Genomic DNA, 14,240 nt, shown 5'->3' on the forward strand with positions numbered 1-14,240 from the left:
TGATCTGCTTGTAGCTTTTCTGTCAGCAACACCAGATGTTTGGGTGTTTGCAATAACCGCCCGACATAGATATAAAGCATCAATTTAGCCAAGCCAGATGAATGTGCCAACATGGTCTAGAACTAGCTTGCCTTACTCAGCATATCCAGGAGGACTGGAAGGTTGATTCCTATCCCATCCATCTACATCAAATTAGCAACCAAATTTAGCCGTTCCCTCCAACTTTGTGACAGCACGTGGCATCGTTACCTCACACAACCCATCGACAAATCAGTGCTCTGCAACGTTACCTGTCAGCTACCACGATCATTCACAATCCGACGCACTCAAATCTTGATCCACGACTACTGGCGAGACAGAGGCTTGGCAGCTTCTTTATAAAAAGTGATCATATGATCTCCAAATGTTGTGAACCAAACAATCCTTACACGTAGTCTCTGTCTTGATGACGTCCCCTAAGGTTAAAGATCAAAGGGCAAAGTCATGGGGTTTACACTGTTATTGTGGTTTGACCTTGAGGTTTACTGAAGGTCAAATGCCTGGCGCAACATTAAACTCTGCTTTTGTGTTGAGTATAGCCATCACTATAAAACAGCTATTAAGTAATAAACAGCCCTGAAGCGCTTATCGCCACATAAGCACATGCACCAATCTGTGGAAGCATTCAGAGTACCAACTGTGCACAGTGCAGTGGAAGCTATAGAGATGAGGACAGAGAAGCCTGCACCACTCTCAGATACTGTCCCCCCTAGTTCCTATAAGTGCCACGAGGTGATTCTTCACTCAGCAGCCAGTGATGCAGTGGACGGAAATACTTTCCTATGGGGAAAATGCACACTTTGAAGGCTGTTTTCTCGGAAACTCTTGCTGATGCAGAGAAGAAATTATGCTTGCCACAATGTTTTTGCATAGCTTCGCAATTATTTTCAGTATCGTGAAACAACTGCTTCGTGTAGAAGGCAATGAATTCCAGTGCATTATTTGAACCAGCCACATAAGCAGGCTCCACCTTGATCAGAAAGTACCTTGATCTACCTTGATCTACCAGATCTACCTTGATCAGCAAGTATCAACAATTGACCATTTCATTTGTTATCTTGACTGTAGGTTAGTGCGCTAGTTTGACCCCTCACGTGTTCGCCCGCTACACACCCAATCGTCAGTTTGCTAGTTAGTTTATTCCTTAAACCATTCCAGCATTCTTGCTTTATTTGTATACCCCACTCATGCATACTATCTTTCAGTCGCTGATTAGTGTTCACTCACTCGTTTGCACAACTGCGATTTGAGATCTATGTTTTCTGCGAGCCTACAATAGAGCAACCAACCATAATTCAATGGTTTGGTGGCATGCTCTTTCCTCACTCCTCTTCACTGCAACACCAGAATATCAATTTTCCGCCTCACTACTTTGGCTCAGTAGTCATAGGGCACTGGATTACTGAGCCAGGAAAACAGGGTCAGATCCTGGCAGCAGTGGCTATGCTTCAATGGAGGCAGAACCCAAGGCACCCGTGTAAGGCATGACATAAGTGCTTGTTAAAGAAGACCAAGCAGTCATAGCATCCCTTAGAGCCTAAATCACTTCGTGATGTTGAACCTCATAATACAATTCAATCTATTTTCTCTATGTTGTAATGAACAAAAAGCCCAAATAATACATTTTTAAGACAAGCACATTATTGTGATCTTTGGTTAACAAATAACAATGCACCCATGGACCGCTGATGAAGTTCACAGCTGATAGCCGTGCCAGTGCCGTACAGTCTCAACCTAATACAGAGCCCACCTCGGAAATAAAAGCTTTCATTTCACGTAACCCAGAAAATATAAGATGTACAGGTGGCAACAAAAGTTTATAGAACGCAAAAATTAAAACAAAGATGTTTTTCAGAAATCTAAGCATGTAGTGCGAACCTGAATGGTGTGGTCAGCACTTACCCTGTGTGACTAATAAATCCATCCCTCAAAGCCTTGCAGAGCCTTTAGAAAGCAAAGAAATTCACGATTTTGTTGTTTTCCACATTCCCGAAACTTTTGTAAGCACTTGTGCCTTATACATATGTTAGCATATGTTGCTGATGCATTCACTTATGAACAGAAGTGACCACCATATTTTCTCTATGGAACACATCAAAAAATTTTAAACGCCCGAAACATGTTCGGTAATGTTTTGCCTGAAGATGTACAATTGCATCTGGCTTGGTTAAAAACACTACAAGGATGCTGCTGGTGACAATGCAAGAGCAGTTGAAGCTGTACGAGTGGCTCGTGTGACAGAAATGAGTCACAAGCATAAGTTGCTGCTCCACATCCTGAACTCCTGTTCCCGATTCTGCCATAGTAGGTGACCAGTGCATACTAAAATGTGCTAGCTGAATTCTTGTTATTTGAGATATTTTATTCAGCCTCTGCTTTCTGATAGGATGTAGATGCGGGAAAGGAGGGAGGTTGTATGGGGCTTGGGAAAGTGTTAATGAGGCAGTAGAGAGATCTAGCACAGTGAATACATACTCACGTACGGGCATTAGAGAGACTTAGCACGATGAGTACATACTCGCATAGACGTAAACCATTTACCAAACACCTCTTGTGCACATGCCCACATGTGCAGGTGTGGCTAATACTTGGCACAGCCGGCATCTGGTAAGCCAGTTTATGCCTATGCTGAGATGTTGGTTTGGTTGGTTTACAAGGTTTAACGTTTGAAAGCGACTTAGGCTATGAGAGACGCTGTAGTGAAGGACTGAGGACATTTTGACCCCCCCCGGTCCTTCGATGTGCTCCGACATCGCACAGCACACAGGCGCCTTGCTTTTCACCTCCATTGAAAAAAGCTGCCGCAGCCGGGATTCGATCCCACGTCCTTGGGCTCAGAGGTCGAACGTCTTAACCACAGAACCGCCACAGCAGGGCCGTACGCTGGGGTGTCTCCACCTGGCTGTCTCTATTTAATAGCCAGTCGGCCAAGCCAGAATCCCACCTTTCCACTGCCTGCAGTGCTTGGTGCACCAGGTACGACGTGGACTATTCAAATGGCAACAGCTGTTCCCTTAAGGGAAAGTTGGATGGCTTTTCTTTTTTCATTATTTTGTGTTACTCATAATCACATTCTCTGTATACCCTGCCTCCGATACAACAAACCATTATTAAAAATTTTTATGTAGACCAGTTTTCAAAAAGGAAAAATGGCAAATCTAAACTGAAACTGATTTCATGGCGAGAAAAGATGTTCTAGTTGATAAACGATGATATCACACAGACTATTGAGAAAACGCTCACACGCATGTTAAATAGACCTCGTAAAAGGCCGATTCACATGACGGACCGTCAGTCAGTGGGCCGCGCTTCACTTGCTCATACATGACTGCAAACTTGTCTACGGTCTGATGCTGTGAAGTGAACTTGGCGGACCAAAAAGGCAGACGACGATCTGGGCGAACCTAAATTGCCAGACCACTTTAAATCGACTGGCAGCGTCGGGAAGCAGCAAAGGAAGAAGACGAGCCTTTGTCCACGTGCACCTCAGTCTTATCGACCCCCTACGCAGAGTTGACGAACCACAGGGCACGACTGCAAAGGGCCATCTCCTGTTGTCCTACGACTATAAGAGTCCCAATCTGCAAGCCTGTGGTGAGGGAGTCCATTTCCGGGAACCAAAGCATTGAGAACGGTGGGTTCATTGCCGCACCTAGCGACAACAGCTTCGTAGCCCGTTGCTAAACCACATTGAAGAAAAGGCATTTCACATTTCTTGCTTGACCAGTTTGCAGTCTGACAGCGTGCCTCACATAGTAGTGATGTGTGAACATGTAATGTCCACCCCGCGGTCTGACGGTCCCTTGTGTGAACTGGCCGAAAACAACCAAGCACACCAACGGCAGAAATAGAGACGTTTTTAAAAAGCATGACGCACTTCATAAAATGCCTTAAATGGCTTAACACAGGCCTCAAAATTTATTGTTCATGCGGGGAAAGAGGGGGCAATAACGCAAGTATATATCTGTAACGTCGCAGGTGCAGTATCGGCTGCAGAGGTTAATCGAGACCACAAAAATAGCACATTTTAAAATGTAGTGCATGAGTGAAGTATCGCATGGCTCCCAAATTCAGTACAATGTGTCAGGATGGTGAGGAAAGCATACAGTAGAAGCTTTGTCAAAAAACACAAATGTTAAAAAGCCTCCTAAGCTGCCCTTTAACTTCGAAAAAATATGTGCAGTCCTCGTTATACTGCAGAAACTTCACTGTGCCATACATGTTTCAGAAAAAAGCGTCAACTCCGTAAATGTAGGAGGCATGCACACTTTAAGACAACTCATTGCAACTGCTAGCGACCCTACTAAAACATCCAGAACTTTATTGGGCAAATTGCTGCATTGGTAGGCAATGGAATAATTTTGAATTTTCTTGTTTGTGTGTTTGAGCGTGCATGCACAAGTTATATTCTCAGTTGTAATTTTAATTGTGCAGTAACTACACCTTCAGGAATGGATCAACCAGTTCGTTACACCTTTCCAATGCTGGTCAGATAACTACGAAAGGGCAAAAGTTTATCAGTTAAGCTCATCCAATTTTTTCATTGAGCATCTGACACCAAGTGCTAGCACTCACAGTCTGCAACTAACTCCAACCCTGATGACTCTTTGAGCATGGCTAGCATTTAAATCTGACCTCATTTATGCCACTCCTGAAGAAATGTTGAACATTGACTGTTAGCAGTTTGGGCCTAAACACAGCCCCAGACTTGCCTCTTCGAAGAAAAGTTGCAGCGACTCGACGAAAGGCCACGGGTCTTCTGCAGCAAAGAGAGGTTCCTCACTGTCAGCGGCACTTAGCACATTCCTAAGCATTTCAATCTCATCTCCATCACTGGCAATGCTTCCATCTTCCTCCTCTGCTTGCCGACGTTTTTTGCCTCCTTGGGAACGCTTTTGTCTTCCTTTCTGCTCGCCACCATGAAAGGTTTCGTTGACAGCATGGCAGACCTCAAGCAGCCCCTTCTTGGTGTCCTTATCTTCTATATCTTGACTCTGTACAGCCACCTCGGACGAATCACAGCCACCAGCATCACCTGTCACCACTTCACTCCCGGCAGCTGACAAAAGGAGATTGCATGGATGTCACACTGTGATCATAATCAAAGCATTTATTATAACTTAGTTCATTCAATAGTACTCCCAACAGCACGTTTACGCATCAAAATTGTTGGCACTCATGCACCGCAAAAGGGCTAAGCAATATTTGATTGGAGATGATCGGAGCCTTATGCAAAATTTACCCTTTGCTGCCCACAGGTTATCTTATCTACACTTCTTTGAAGACCAGTCTTATTACTGCTCATAAAAGTGATTACATGACAGGAAACTAAGAAAAATAGCAAGCTTGTGCTACAAGTCTTTCATAACTTGATCCACATACTACCGGAGTGCTGGCTACTAGCAGGCAAATTTGCCAAGAAACAAATCACAAGCTCGCAGACTTTTCACTTCTGCCTCGAGTGATGAAGTGGTAGCGACAGCTCAAGAGCACTACATACCCCACCAATCATGGTTGCACCCAGCACCACCTGTACCATTCAACCTTGGCAAAACGTGTTAGAATAGTTATCCCACAGCATCTCAAAACAAGTGGTGGCTAACACAAAAGATAAGCACTGAAGATGGGGCAGACTTCGTCAGACAGAACAGGCACAAAGCTTCAAACTGAATGCTGACGGTCTGAGCCAATATTTGACTCGTGGAATCTTTTTGTTCAGGTTTTTGCCCGGATGCTAGTTTCCACTAGTCCACTAAACCTCATCATTAGAATTTGCTGTTTACATTTACACAACTGTAGTCAGCAGAGCTAGGTGGGGTGAGACGAGATCAGAAAACTTTCGGAGATAGGGTTAGCTGGCGCAGGACAGGATTAACTTGGGAGGTCAGCCTCCCGCAAAAGTGAACGAGTATAGGTTGACGATGATGACAAATTTGCCCTTAGAAAGCAGATCCGTAACCATATGCCGCACAAGCTCAAGAGCACTTCTTACGGTCCATGCCTTAGAGGCCAGGCTTACCTGACCAACGTTCCTTATTAGCCAGCAGGTGGATGCCAGTTTCTGAACAGGGCATATATCATACACTGTGACATTACACAACAATGTGCTATGTACTAAAGCACGCTACATATTTCAGAAGTCCCGTAGACCTCGTGACACTTCAAGAATTAAGTTTAGTTTACAGAGTTTAATGTGCCAAAGTGACTCTGGCTGAGAGGGATGCCGTAGTAAAGGACTCTGGATGAGTCGAGCACTTGAAGTTCTTCAACGCGCAGTGAAATCAAACAGTGTATACGGTCGCCATGTATTTCATCTCCATCTAAATGCAGCCACTATGCTGCAAAAAAGTGACTCGTTAAAATAATGCAACAATGCCGACGATAGAGAGATTCTGTCATTTCCACTCCTACCTTCTCTTTCTTCTGCCTTTTTCTCACTTGTGGAGGGTGCCTCTTTGTCCTCCCCAGCCACCTCCATTCCCGTCTGGCTGTCTACTTCGATGATGTCATTGCTGCCATCGTCCATGCTTTCAGGTCCTGATGGTGCTGGTTGCATGTGGATTTGTTCGCTGCCCATGATACGCTCACCCGAGGAGTCACACTCATAAACGTCCGGCCCTCCGTCATCTGCTTCGGCCCTCTCCGCTTCTTTCTCATCAGCAGCTTCTTCACCCTCTTGGCCACTGGTACCTTCCCTGCCACTGTCTGCTCCCCCCTCAGTGTCTTGATTCCCCGCACATTCTCTCTCATCACGCCTTGACCTATTGCCTCTAGCCAAGATTCTGGGCACTGGCTTACGAAGGCCTGCCGTTGCGACAACAGTTACATCACTGCCTGACTCCTTGCTGTCTTCACTTGGCATCTTTACCAAAATAATCTTTGGGGAGTCTGAGCTGCTACTTGGAAGATGATCCCCTTGTGCTTCAGCTTTCTCTCGCAGCTGCATGTGCCTCTGGAACCTGCGGGGGATAGCCATGAGCTCAGTGCAAATATGTAAACTCCAAATAATCAACACCAGTGGCTGCAATTATCTTTCTTAGGGCTGCTAAAAGATGCTAGTGAGCCAAGAAACTAATCTGCTTTCAATACAGTTAATGTAAGCAAAGCAGCAATGGGGCTAGTTGGTTTACCATTTCAAGAATTTTCTGTGTATATCGTAGCGTGAAAATTCTTGAAACAGTTAATGTGGTGGCCACAAACTACTGTTGCTACCTTCAACCTATTTCTGAATGGTGTAATGACTCATTGAAATTAACCAGTTTTGTAGCGAAAAGCTACACTATGCGGGGCAGAGCCGAGTTTCGCGTGAGTCTTGGAGGCGAGTAATGCGCATGCACGAAAACCAAGTGACGTCACGTAAAGCGCAGGTGCGTCGCCTTTTCGCCACAGCCAGTCGCCGCCGCCGGCACGCGTGCTCCTTTCCGTCACGTGACCTTCAGCCGGAAACATGTTTACGACAGCTGCGTCACGCACTACTGCGCATGCGTGTATATAATGTGCTCGACGGAGAACAGACGGGCGCGCTCGGCATGGAAGCCAAGAAGAGTTTAGCTGCTGCTGAACGGCACAGAAGACTGGAAAAATTAACTTCTGATCCTGAGGTAGTTGCCTGGCAGTTGGCCGCTGAGAAGACGCCGCCAAGAAGCTGAACGACGTGCTATGGCCGCTGCTGCAGCCACTAGTCAACAGCAGCAGCTTTTCGCTCATATATCCAGGCATAGCAGAGCTAAGCCATCAGCCTAATTTTTTTCGTATTTGACAATGCATCGCACACAAACACAAGAGGCCCACATCTACCAATACAGAAAAATTATAACAGCAAAAGAGAATAATTACAGGCTGGCAATGTTTACGTAAAATTTCCCTGATGTTCTTTAGCAATGTGTTTCACCTATGATGCTTTCTTTTTAGCACGAATTTAATTGCTTGCTGCCAAAAGCGACTTCAGGAATCCTGATTATATTTACTCCCATATTAAGTCATCACTGAAGACTTCAACAAGCCCAGAAGATCAGAACAAAGTTACCCAGTCAAGCTGCATCAGTATACCTGCATGTAACAAGTGAAGTGTATGTGGGCACTTTTTTCATTAACAAAATGTTATTACTTTCGAAAAAAACAATATGCCCGCCACTTTCCTGCATCAGCAGTAAAAACTGCATTTTACCTCCAGAAAACAGTGCAACAGTGTCTCTACCTTTCTTATCAGTAAGACCTACCTTCCCAGATGACTCATGATTCTTGCAGAATATGAAACCACACTAAATCTATGTGATATTTCAGACTATGATGCCATTATTCGAACGCAGCTTGTAACAAACCTGCAAAACCCCTCATGAAGTACCTAACTTGCATATTTCTGGGCTTAGTTCTTTCAGTTCTTTATTCTGTATGCTAAGATAGTTCAAAAATCCTATCCTTCATAATGAGGCGGCCATTATATACCATGATATATAAACCCATACAAGGTGGGCCCATAAAGCAAAAGCAAACTCCTAAAGAGTAGACACACTAAAATGTGGTATCTAGACACCTCCCCAGTGTTTTTAAACCGCATTTCACAAACAACATGATGCAAAATGGAGAGGCATTTTTAAGCTGTGTTTCACAAACAACATACAGCGCAAAAAATGCATGGCAGTGAAGGTAGATAACGCACTTACACATTCCTGACCTAAGTGTTCTTTCCCTATCTTCATGACGTTCGTAAACCACACTGCTAACCAGCCCAAACTGCTGTAGTTCTTAATGAGACCTCTGGCACCTCTGCTGCTACTGAAGAAGGGAATAGCTTGGGCAGGTTGGTAAACCACTGTAAATTAGGAAGTGTAGTGTAGGAAGAACAGAGACGAAGACAAGACGAGACAAGCGCTGACTTTCAATGCCACGTTCATTGCGGAACAGGAGTATATATACATACGCATCTGATTCTGCTGAGGGAAAGAAAGAAGGACTTAAAATATGTGACAAACGTGCCACATGCCATCATCCAAGGAATTCAAGCTCGTTCTCCAATACCGATACAGACAGCCTACTCAGCCGCTTCCTTGATTTCTCTCGTCAGGTTGTTGCAGTGCCGATACAAGATGACTGTTTTATCAAGCAAGGGTGGCACGGCGGGTTTTGCGTCACATTTTTTTGCAATGGGCCGCCAGATGGCAGTCCATGACAATGTTGCCCACTTTATTGTGGTCACGTTCAAACATCTGTCTGTTTGGCCTATGTAGTGCGTGCCACATGAAGTGGAATTCTGTAGACAACCCCTTTCCTGCAGGCCATGTAGAGTTCTTTGTGTTGATTTCTACATTAAGGTTTCCGCATTCGTGTTGGACAGCTATTTTTGGACACACTCTCAAAAGCTTTTTTGGCACTGAATGCCAATTTGACGCCAGAATGTTGCCCTACCTTCCTTAGAATGTGGAAAACCTCATGCAGGTAGGGCATCCCGGCTACGTTTCCTTTCTTCTTTCTTAATTTTCCTTATCTCTTCTACTTCCTGTTTGCCACTCAGTGATGAGCTTTCATTCTCCAATGCAGACCTTCAGCGACTGAAACAGTAACTTGTTTAGGATAACCGGTCGCTTCCAAGTGCTGTACCTGCGTTTTTGCACTTTCCTCCATGGCATGTTTGCATGACTTACAGAGAGCGCTCGATAGGAAGGAAACAACATTACTTCGCTTTACCAGCTTTGCATGCTCAGAGCTGTACTGCAAAGCAGGCTTGTTAGCTCTATGTTCATACAACCAGCACACATGATCGTGGTTAAAACACAGCCGCAGATCTGAAAGCACAATACTGTCCTGCACGGCCAACTCATGGGTAAAGGTAAGGGGTCTAAAGAATGCATTAAAAGAGTCTAGAACATGCAACACAATAGGGTCAGTAGATATATCTAAAACAATGAAAAAGTTATCAATATATAAAAACATTAAAACCATAAGGTCACCCAGCCACTCAAAAAAAGGCTTGTCACAATGAGCTAAAAACAAGTCGTTTAAAATGGGCGCAATACACGATCATATGCAAACATCCTGCATTTGCAGGTAAATGTTATTGCCAAAGGCAAGAAAGGCCATCATCAAATACGATAAAAGCTCTAATATCCTGCTGTACTCATACCACTGACGTCATGGAAATCGACAGCCCCACATACGTCAATAGCGACCTCGACACAGGATAACAGACCTTCATGCGGCAAAGAATAAAACAAATTTTTTATATAAGCAGAAAACGCTCTAACATTTTTGCGATCACTAGATACGATAAAGCCAATAACGGCAGAAGAATCTTTAGTCGGGAACAGATCAACCAGGCTGAGCAATTTCAAGTTCCCTTCCAGCTTCCTTTGCCGTACAGCTCTGCAGCTAGTAAAGAGAAATATTGTTCTTTCCTTCCTCTCGAGTGCTCTCTGTAAGTCGTGCAAATACGCACCATGGAAGAAAGTGCAAAAAAACAGGTAGAGCGCTAGGAAGCGGCCAGTTATCCTAAGAAAAGTTATTGTTTCAGTCGCTGAAGGCCTGCATCGTAGGATGAAAGTTGCATCGCACATGAGTGCCGAACACAGAGCGAAAGAGAAAAGGAAAATTGAAGAAACAAAAAACAAAAGGTAGCCATGATACCCTACCTGCATAAGGTTTCCCACAATTTAAGGAAAGTAGGGCAATGTTCTGGCATCAAAGTGGTGCTGACGGCGCCAAAAAAGCTTTTGAGTCTGTGCGAAAAGAGCTGCCCCACACGGACACGTAAACCTTAATGAAGAATGAAACACAGAGATCTCTAAAGGCCCGTTCACACTTGCGACTAGCAGCGGTCGCGCGACCGTTTTGGTCGAAAAGCGACAGTCGCAAATGGTCGCATCGGTCGAAAAGCGACTGCCGCGGGCCGACGGACACTGCTCGAATTTCTAGTTGCGCGACTACTAGTCGCAAACCATTTCACCAATCAGCGAGGTCCCAGAGTACTCGATCGAGCACCTTATCAATGCAATTAAAGGATACCCCTACCTTTTCAACAAACGACATCCGGAATTCAAAGGCAGGGAGAATGATATGGCCTGGGAGGAGATTGGAAAGATATTCGGACTATCCGGTAAGTACTATGAACTTTTGAGAAATGGGTTTTTCACGCAGGCGCAACATTTTATATTGACACCGTCTATTCATCGTCGGCGTTCTCGCCTGAAAAAGCTGAAGTGTCTGGCAAGCGGCTGCTACCGACGTTCGCTATCATCGCCCTGCAGCTTTCCTACTCCCAACTCGTTTTTCGAGAAGGCGACAGTCGCAAGTGTGAACATAGCTCCTCTCCTCTGGTCGCGCAACTACCAGTCGCGCAACCTCATCTAGTCGCAAGTGTGAATAGACCTTAAGTGTCCTGCAGGAGGGGGGTTGTCTACAGAATGAATTCCATTTTCACGTGGCAAGCACTAATAGGCCAAACGGGCAGATGTTTGAATGTGCGCTTCCAAGAGCAAAACAACTAAGTGGACACCATTGCCACACAAGGCCAAATCTGGTGGCTCATTGCAAAAGATGCGACGCAAAACCACCTTGCCACCCTTGCTCGAAATCAGCACCACAACAACCTTACGGGAGAAATCAAGGAAGCGGCCGAGATAGCACGAGCAGAGGATCAATCTGTTAGCAGGCCGTCTGTAGTTTTATCAAGGAAAGAGCCTGAATTCCTAGGATGACAGCATATGGCATATTTGTCGTATATTTTATGCCATTCTTTCTTTTCCTCAGCAGAATCAGATGCATATGTATATATACTCCTGTTCCGCAATAAACGCGGTGTTGAAAGTTACCACTTATCCTATCTCGTCTTCGTCCTCCATTCTTCCTGTGCTATGCTTCCTGATTTACGGTGCTGCCAAGGTTTTTGAGCACAATACCTGTGGTAGCTCATAGGTCTTTCACCATCAGTGTCTTCAGTGTCATGATGGAACCTTGGTGCTGAACGAGACAGGGTTCCTTTCCCAAAGTATCCCTAAAATACAAGGACAGCATGAAAATAAGAAACAATAGTGAGTCACTTTGTAATGTGTACGCCTGCCCACTACTGCTGGCTAAATTAAAAATGCAGCATTGCAAAACCAGACTTCAAGCATAAAAATACAGGAATGAAGTTCAGCCGAACATGAATATGGAAAAAAATAATCAAAAACATCACAATCGGCGGAGTCCTTGAGGGCTGAGAATTAAGCTAAATATGTGGGACGCAAATGCTACAACACAAGATGATGTGCAGGCATGTGCTCCTCCCCTTTCACGAGGTCAAAGGTTCGACTCCCGGACGCAGCAGTATCTCATCTAGACGGAAATTGCACCACGCGGCATGCCTATTTATGCAGTACGTACAGCTTAGGACCACAAATGGCACCAACGCCAATCAAATAAAATGAAATCTTTATTCCCACAATGTTCTCAACAGATAGAGGACTGCAGATTGACGAGTACGAAGCCCCATATATGTATATAAGGCGGCGCCTGGACAGCACCAAAGGATAAACAATGGCAATAAGCAAATCAAGACACTTGATCAGAGCAGAACAAAAGTGAAACATTAACATGGTGACCATTTGGGCTAGTTGGTGCGAAAACACAAACACAAGAGAAGTACACGGGACAGCGCTGTTTCTGTGTCTTTCGCTGGTTCAATATGTTAACAGTGAAACATTTCTCTAAGCTCAGCACTAGAAGAACTAAATAAACTGAAATTAACTGACTGACAATAGTTTATATGTAATGACAGAGAATAACACAAACGATCAGTGTTCACCGCGTCTAGCAGCATAGCAGTGCTCATTATTTGTAAAAATTGTAAAGTTGGCTTACGCACCATGAAATACAGGTTTTTCATGTCTTCTTGCGACGTCACCTCCACACCGTCGGGCTTGAGTACGCCACGATAAAACTGCCATGTTACAATGTTCGACTTGTCAGACCCCAAATGGAACACCAGCGGAAACGGGGACTTCTTCGTCGACGGACTCCGATGCTTTTTCTTTATTTCAAACAGCACCGTCGCTGCCATGCTGTTTCCTTTCAGCGAGGGGAACTAGCAGTTTCAAAATCGTGTGCGCTCTTTGCAGAAGGTAGCAACGGCGCAAACCGGCAACAACACTAGCATTGTTGTTTTAACACCACGTGCATTTGTCGTCGTTCGCGTCGTAGATATAGTTGTTGTTGTACTCATAAATTGGCCCATACTCGCAAGGGGGATTGGCGCAGACCGATGGCCTTGTTGGGACCGTTTTCAAGCTGAAAATAAATGGAAGCGAGCATAAAGTTTCTAAATATTATTATAGTATTAATTATTAATATAATAAGAATGTATGGAAGGCGGAGTTTGTGATGATGCGATCACGTGGATGATGCGATCTCCTGCCGGCGCGCGCGATTTAAATGGCGTCGTGTAGGCAGAAATGGCAGAAATCCTTCCTCCATGGCAGAAATACAGCCATATAGCGTTGCCGCTGGAAGTCAGCGGCACTTCTTACACGCGGGGGCGAAAGGAGGAAAGAAAAAATTGCCGACGAGTACGTTACTTCCTAATGCGAAATTTGAGTGCAGCTCATCAGCTCTTTCACCTTTTCGATAGATTGAGGAAAAGATTTCGAGCAAGACACGTATGTACAATTACAGACAATTTTTTTTTTATTTTTCACACGTATTCCTTCAAGAAATACTCCACTAACAGTTCTTGGCTGTCATGAAAGAAACTTTGTGGTTGGAGAAATGAAGAGAGCAATTAAGTTACCCGGAGGTTGCGGGAGGCAGCGCGTGGGCCCATAGGAACGTTGCGCGACGAGCAGATAGCGCCTAACTGATGCATCTGACGCCGCTTGCGAGTGAGAACGGGATGCACGCACCGTGATCAGCCGGCGTTTCGGTAACCGTAGAGCACCCTCGCCGCCACGCAGGAAGAGGGGGGACCCCTTCCTCCTCTTTCTGCATGGCGGCGACGGTGTTCTACCAGTTCTACGCAGTCGTTACCGTGACTCGCTAGCGGCTTCGGCGGCATCCGTCAGTCGCTTCTAGCGCTGTCTCCGGCAACCCCCCCCCCCCCCCCCCCCCCCTTATTTCCTCGTGTCCTCCGGTTGCTACGCGCTCTTCTGCCCCCATCGTTCGCCTCTGAGTGTACCCCCCCCCCCCCCCCCCCCCCCCTCTTCCTGCGAGGCTCCGGTTCCCGAAGCGCCGGC

General features: G+C 45.3%; 1 protein-coding gene across 2 annotated transcripts in view; it reads right to left on the bottom strand.

The window, feature by feature from the left end:
• Positions 1-13,248, bottom strand: part of Tsen2 (tRNA splicing endonuclease subunit 2) — a 30,480-nt gene extending 17,232 nt beyond the window's left edge. For both annotated transcript variants that reach the window (XM_084602764.1, XM_084602765.1), the window contains exons 1-4: positions 12,878-13,248; positions 11,931-12,025; positions 6,451-6,998; positions 4,752-5,098 (exon numbers count right to left, since the gene is read on the bottom strand). In XM_084602764.1, the coding sequence (XP_084458890.1) occupies positions 4,752-5,098; positions 6,451-6,998; positions 11,931-12,025; positions 12,878-13,072 (1,185 nt within the window). In that variant the 5' untranslated portion in view covers positions 13,073-13,248. The remainder of the gene's footprint in view (positions 1-4,751; positions 5,099-6,450; positions 6,999-11,930; positions 12,026-12,877) is intronic.
• Positions 13,249-14,240: the final 992 nt, after the last annotated feature.

This window comes from Amblyomma maculatum, chromosome 4 (genome assembly GCF_055883805.1).
Source record: "Amblyomma maculatum isolate TAMU_Amacu chromosome 4, ASM5588380v1, whole genome shotgun sequence".
Lineage (NCBI taxonomy): Eukaryota > Metazoa > Arthropoda > Arachnida > Ixodida > Ixodidae > Amblyomma > Amblyomma maculatum.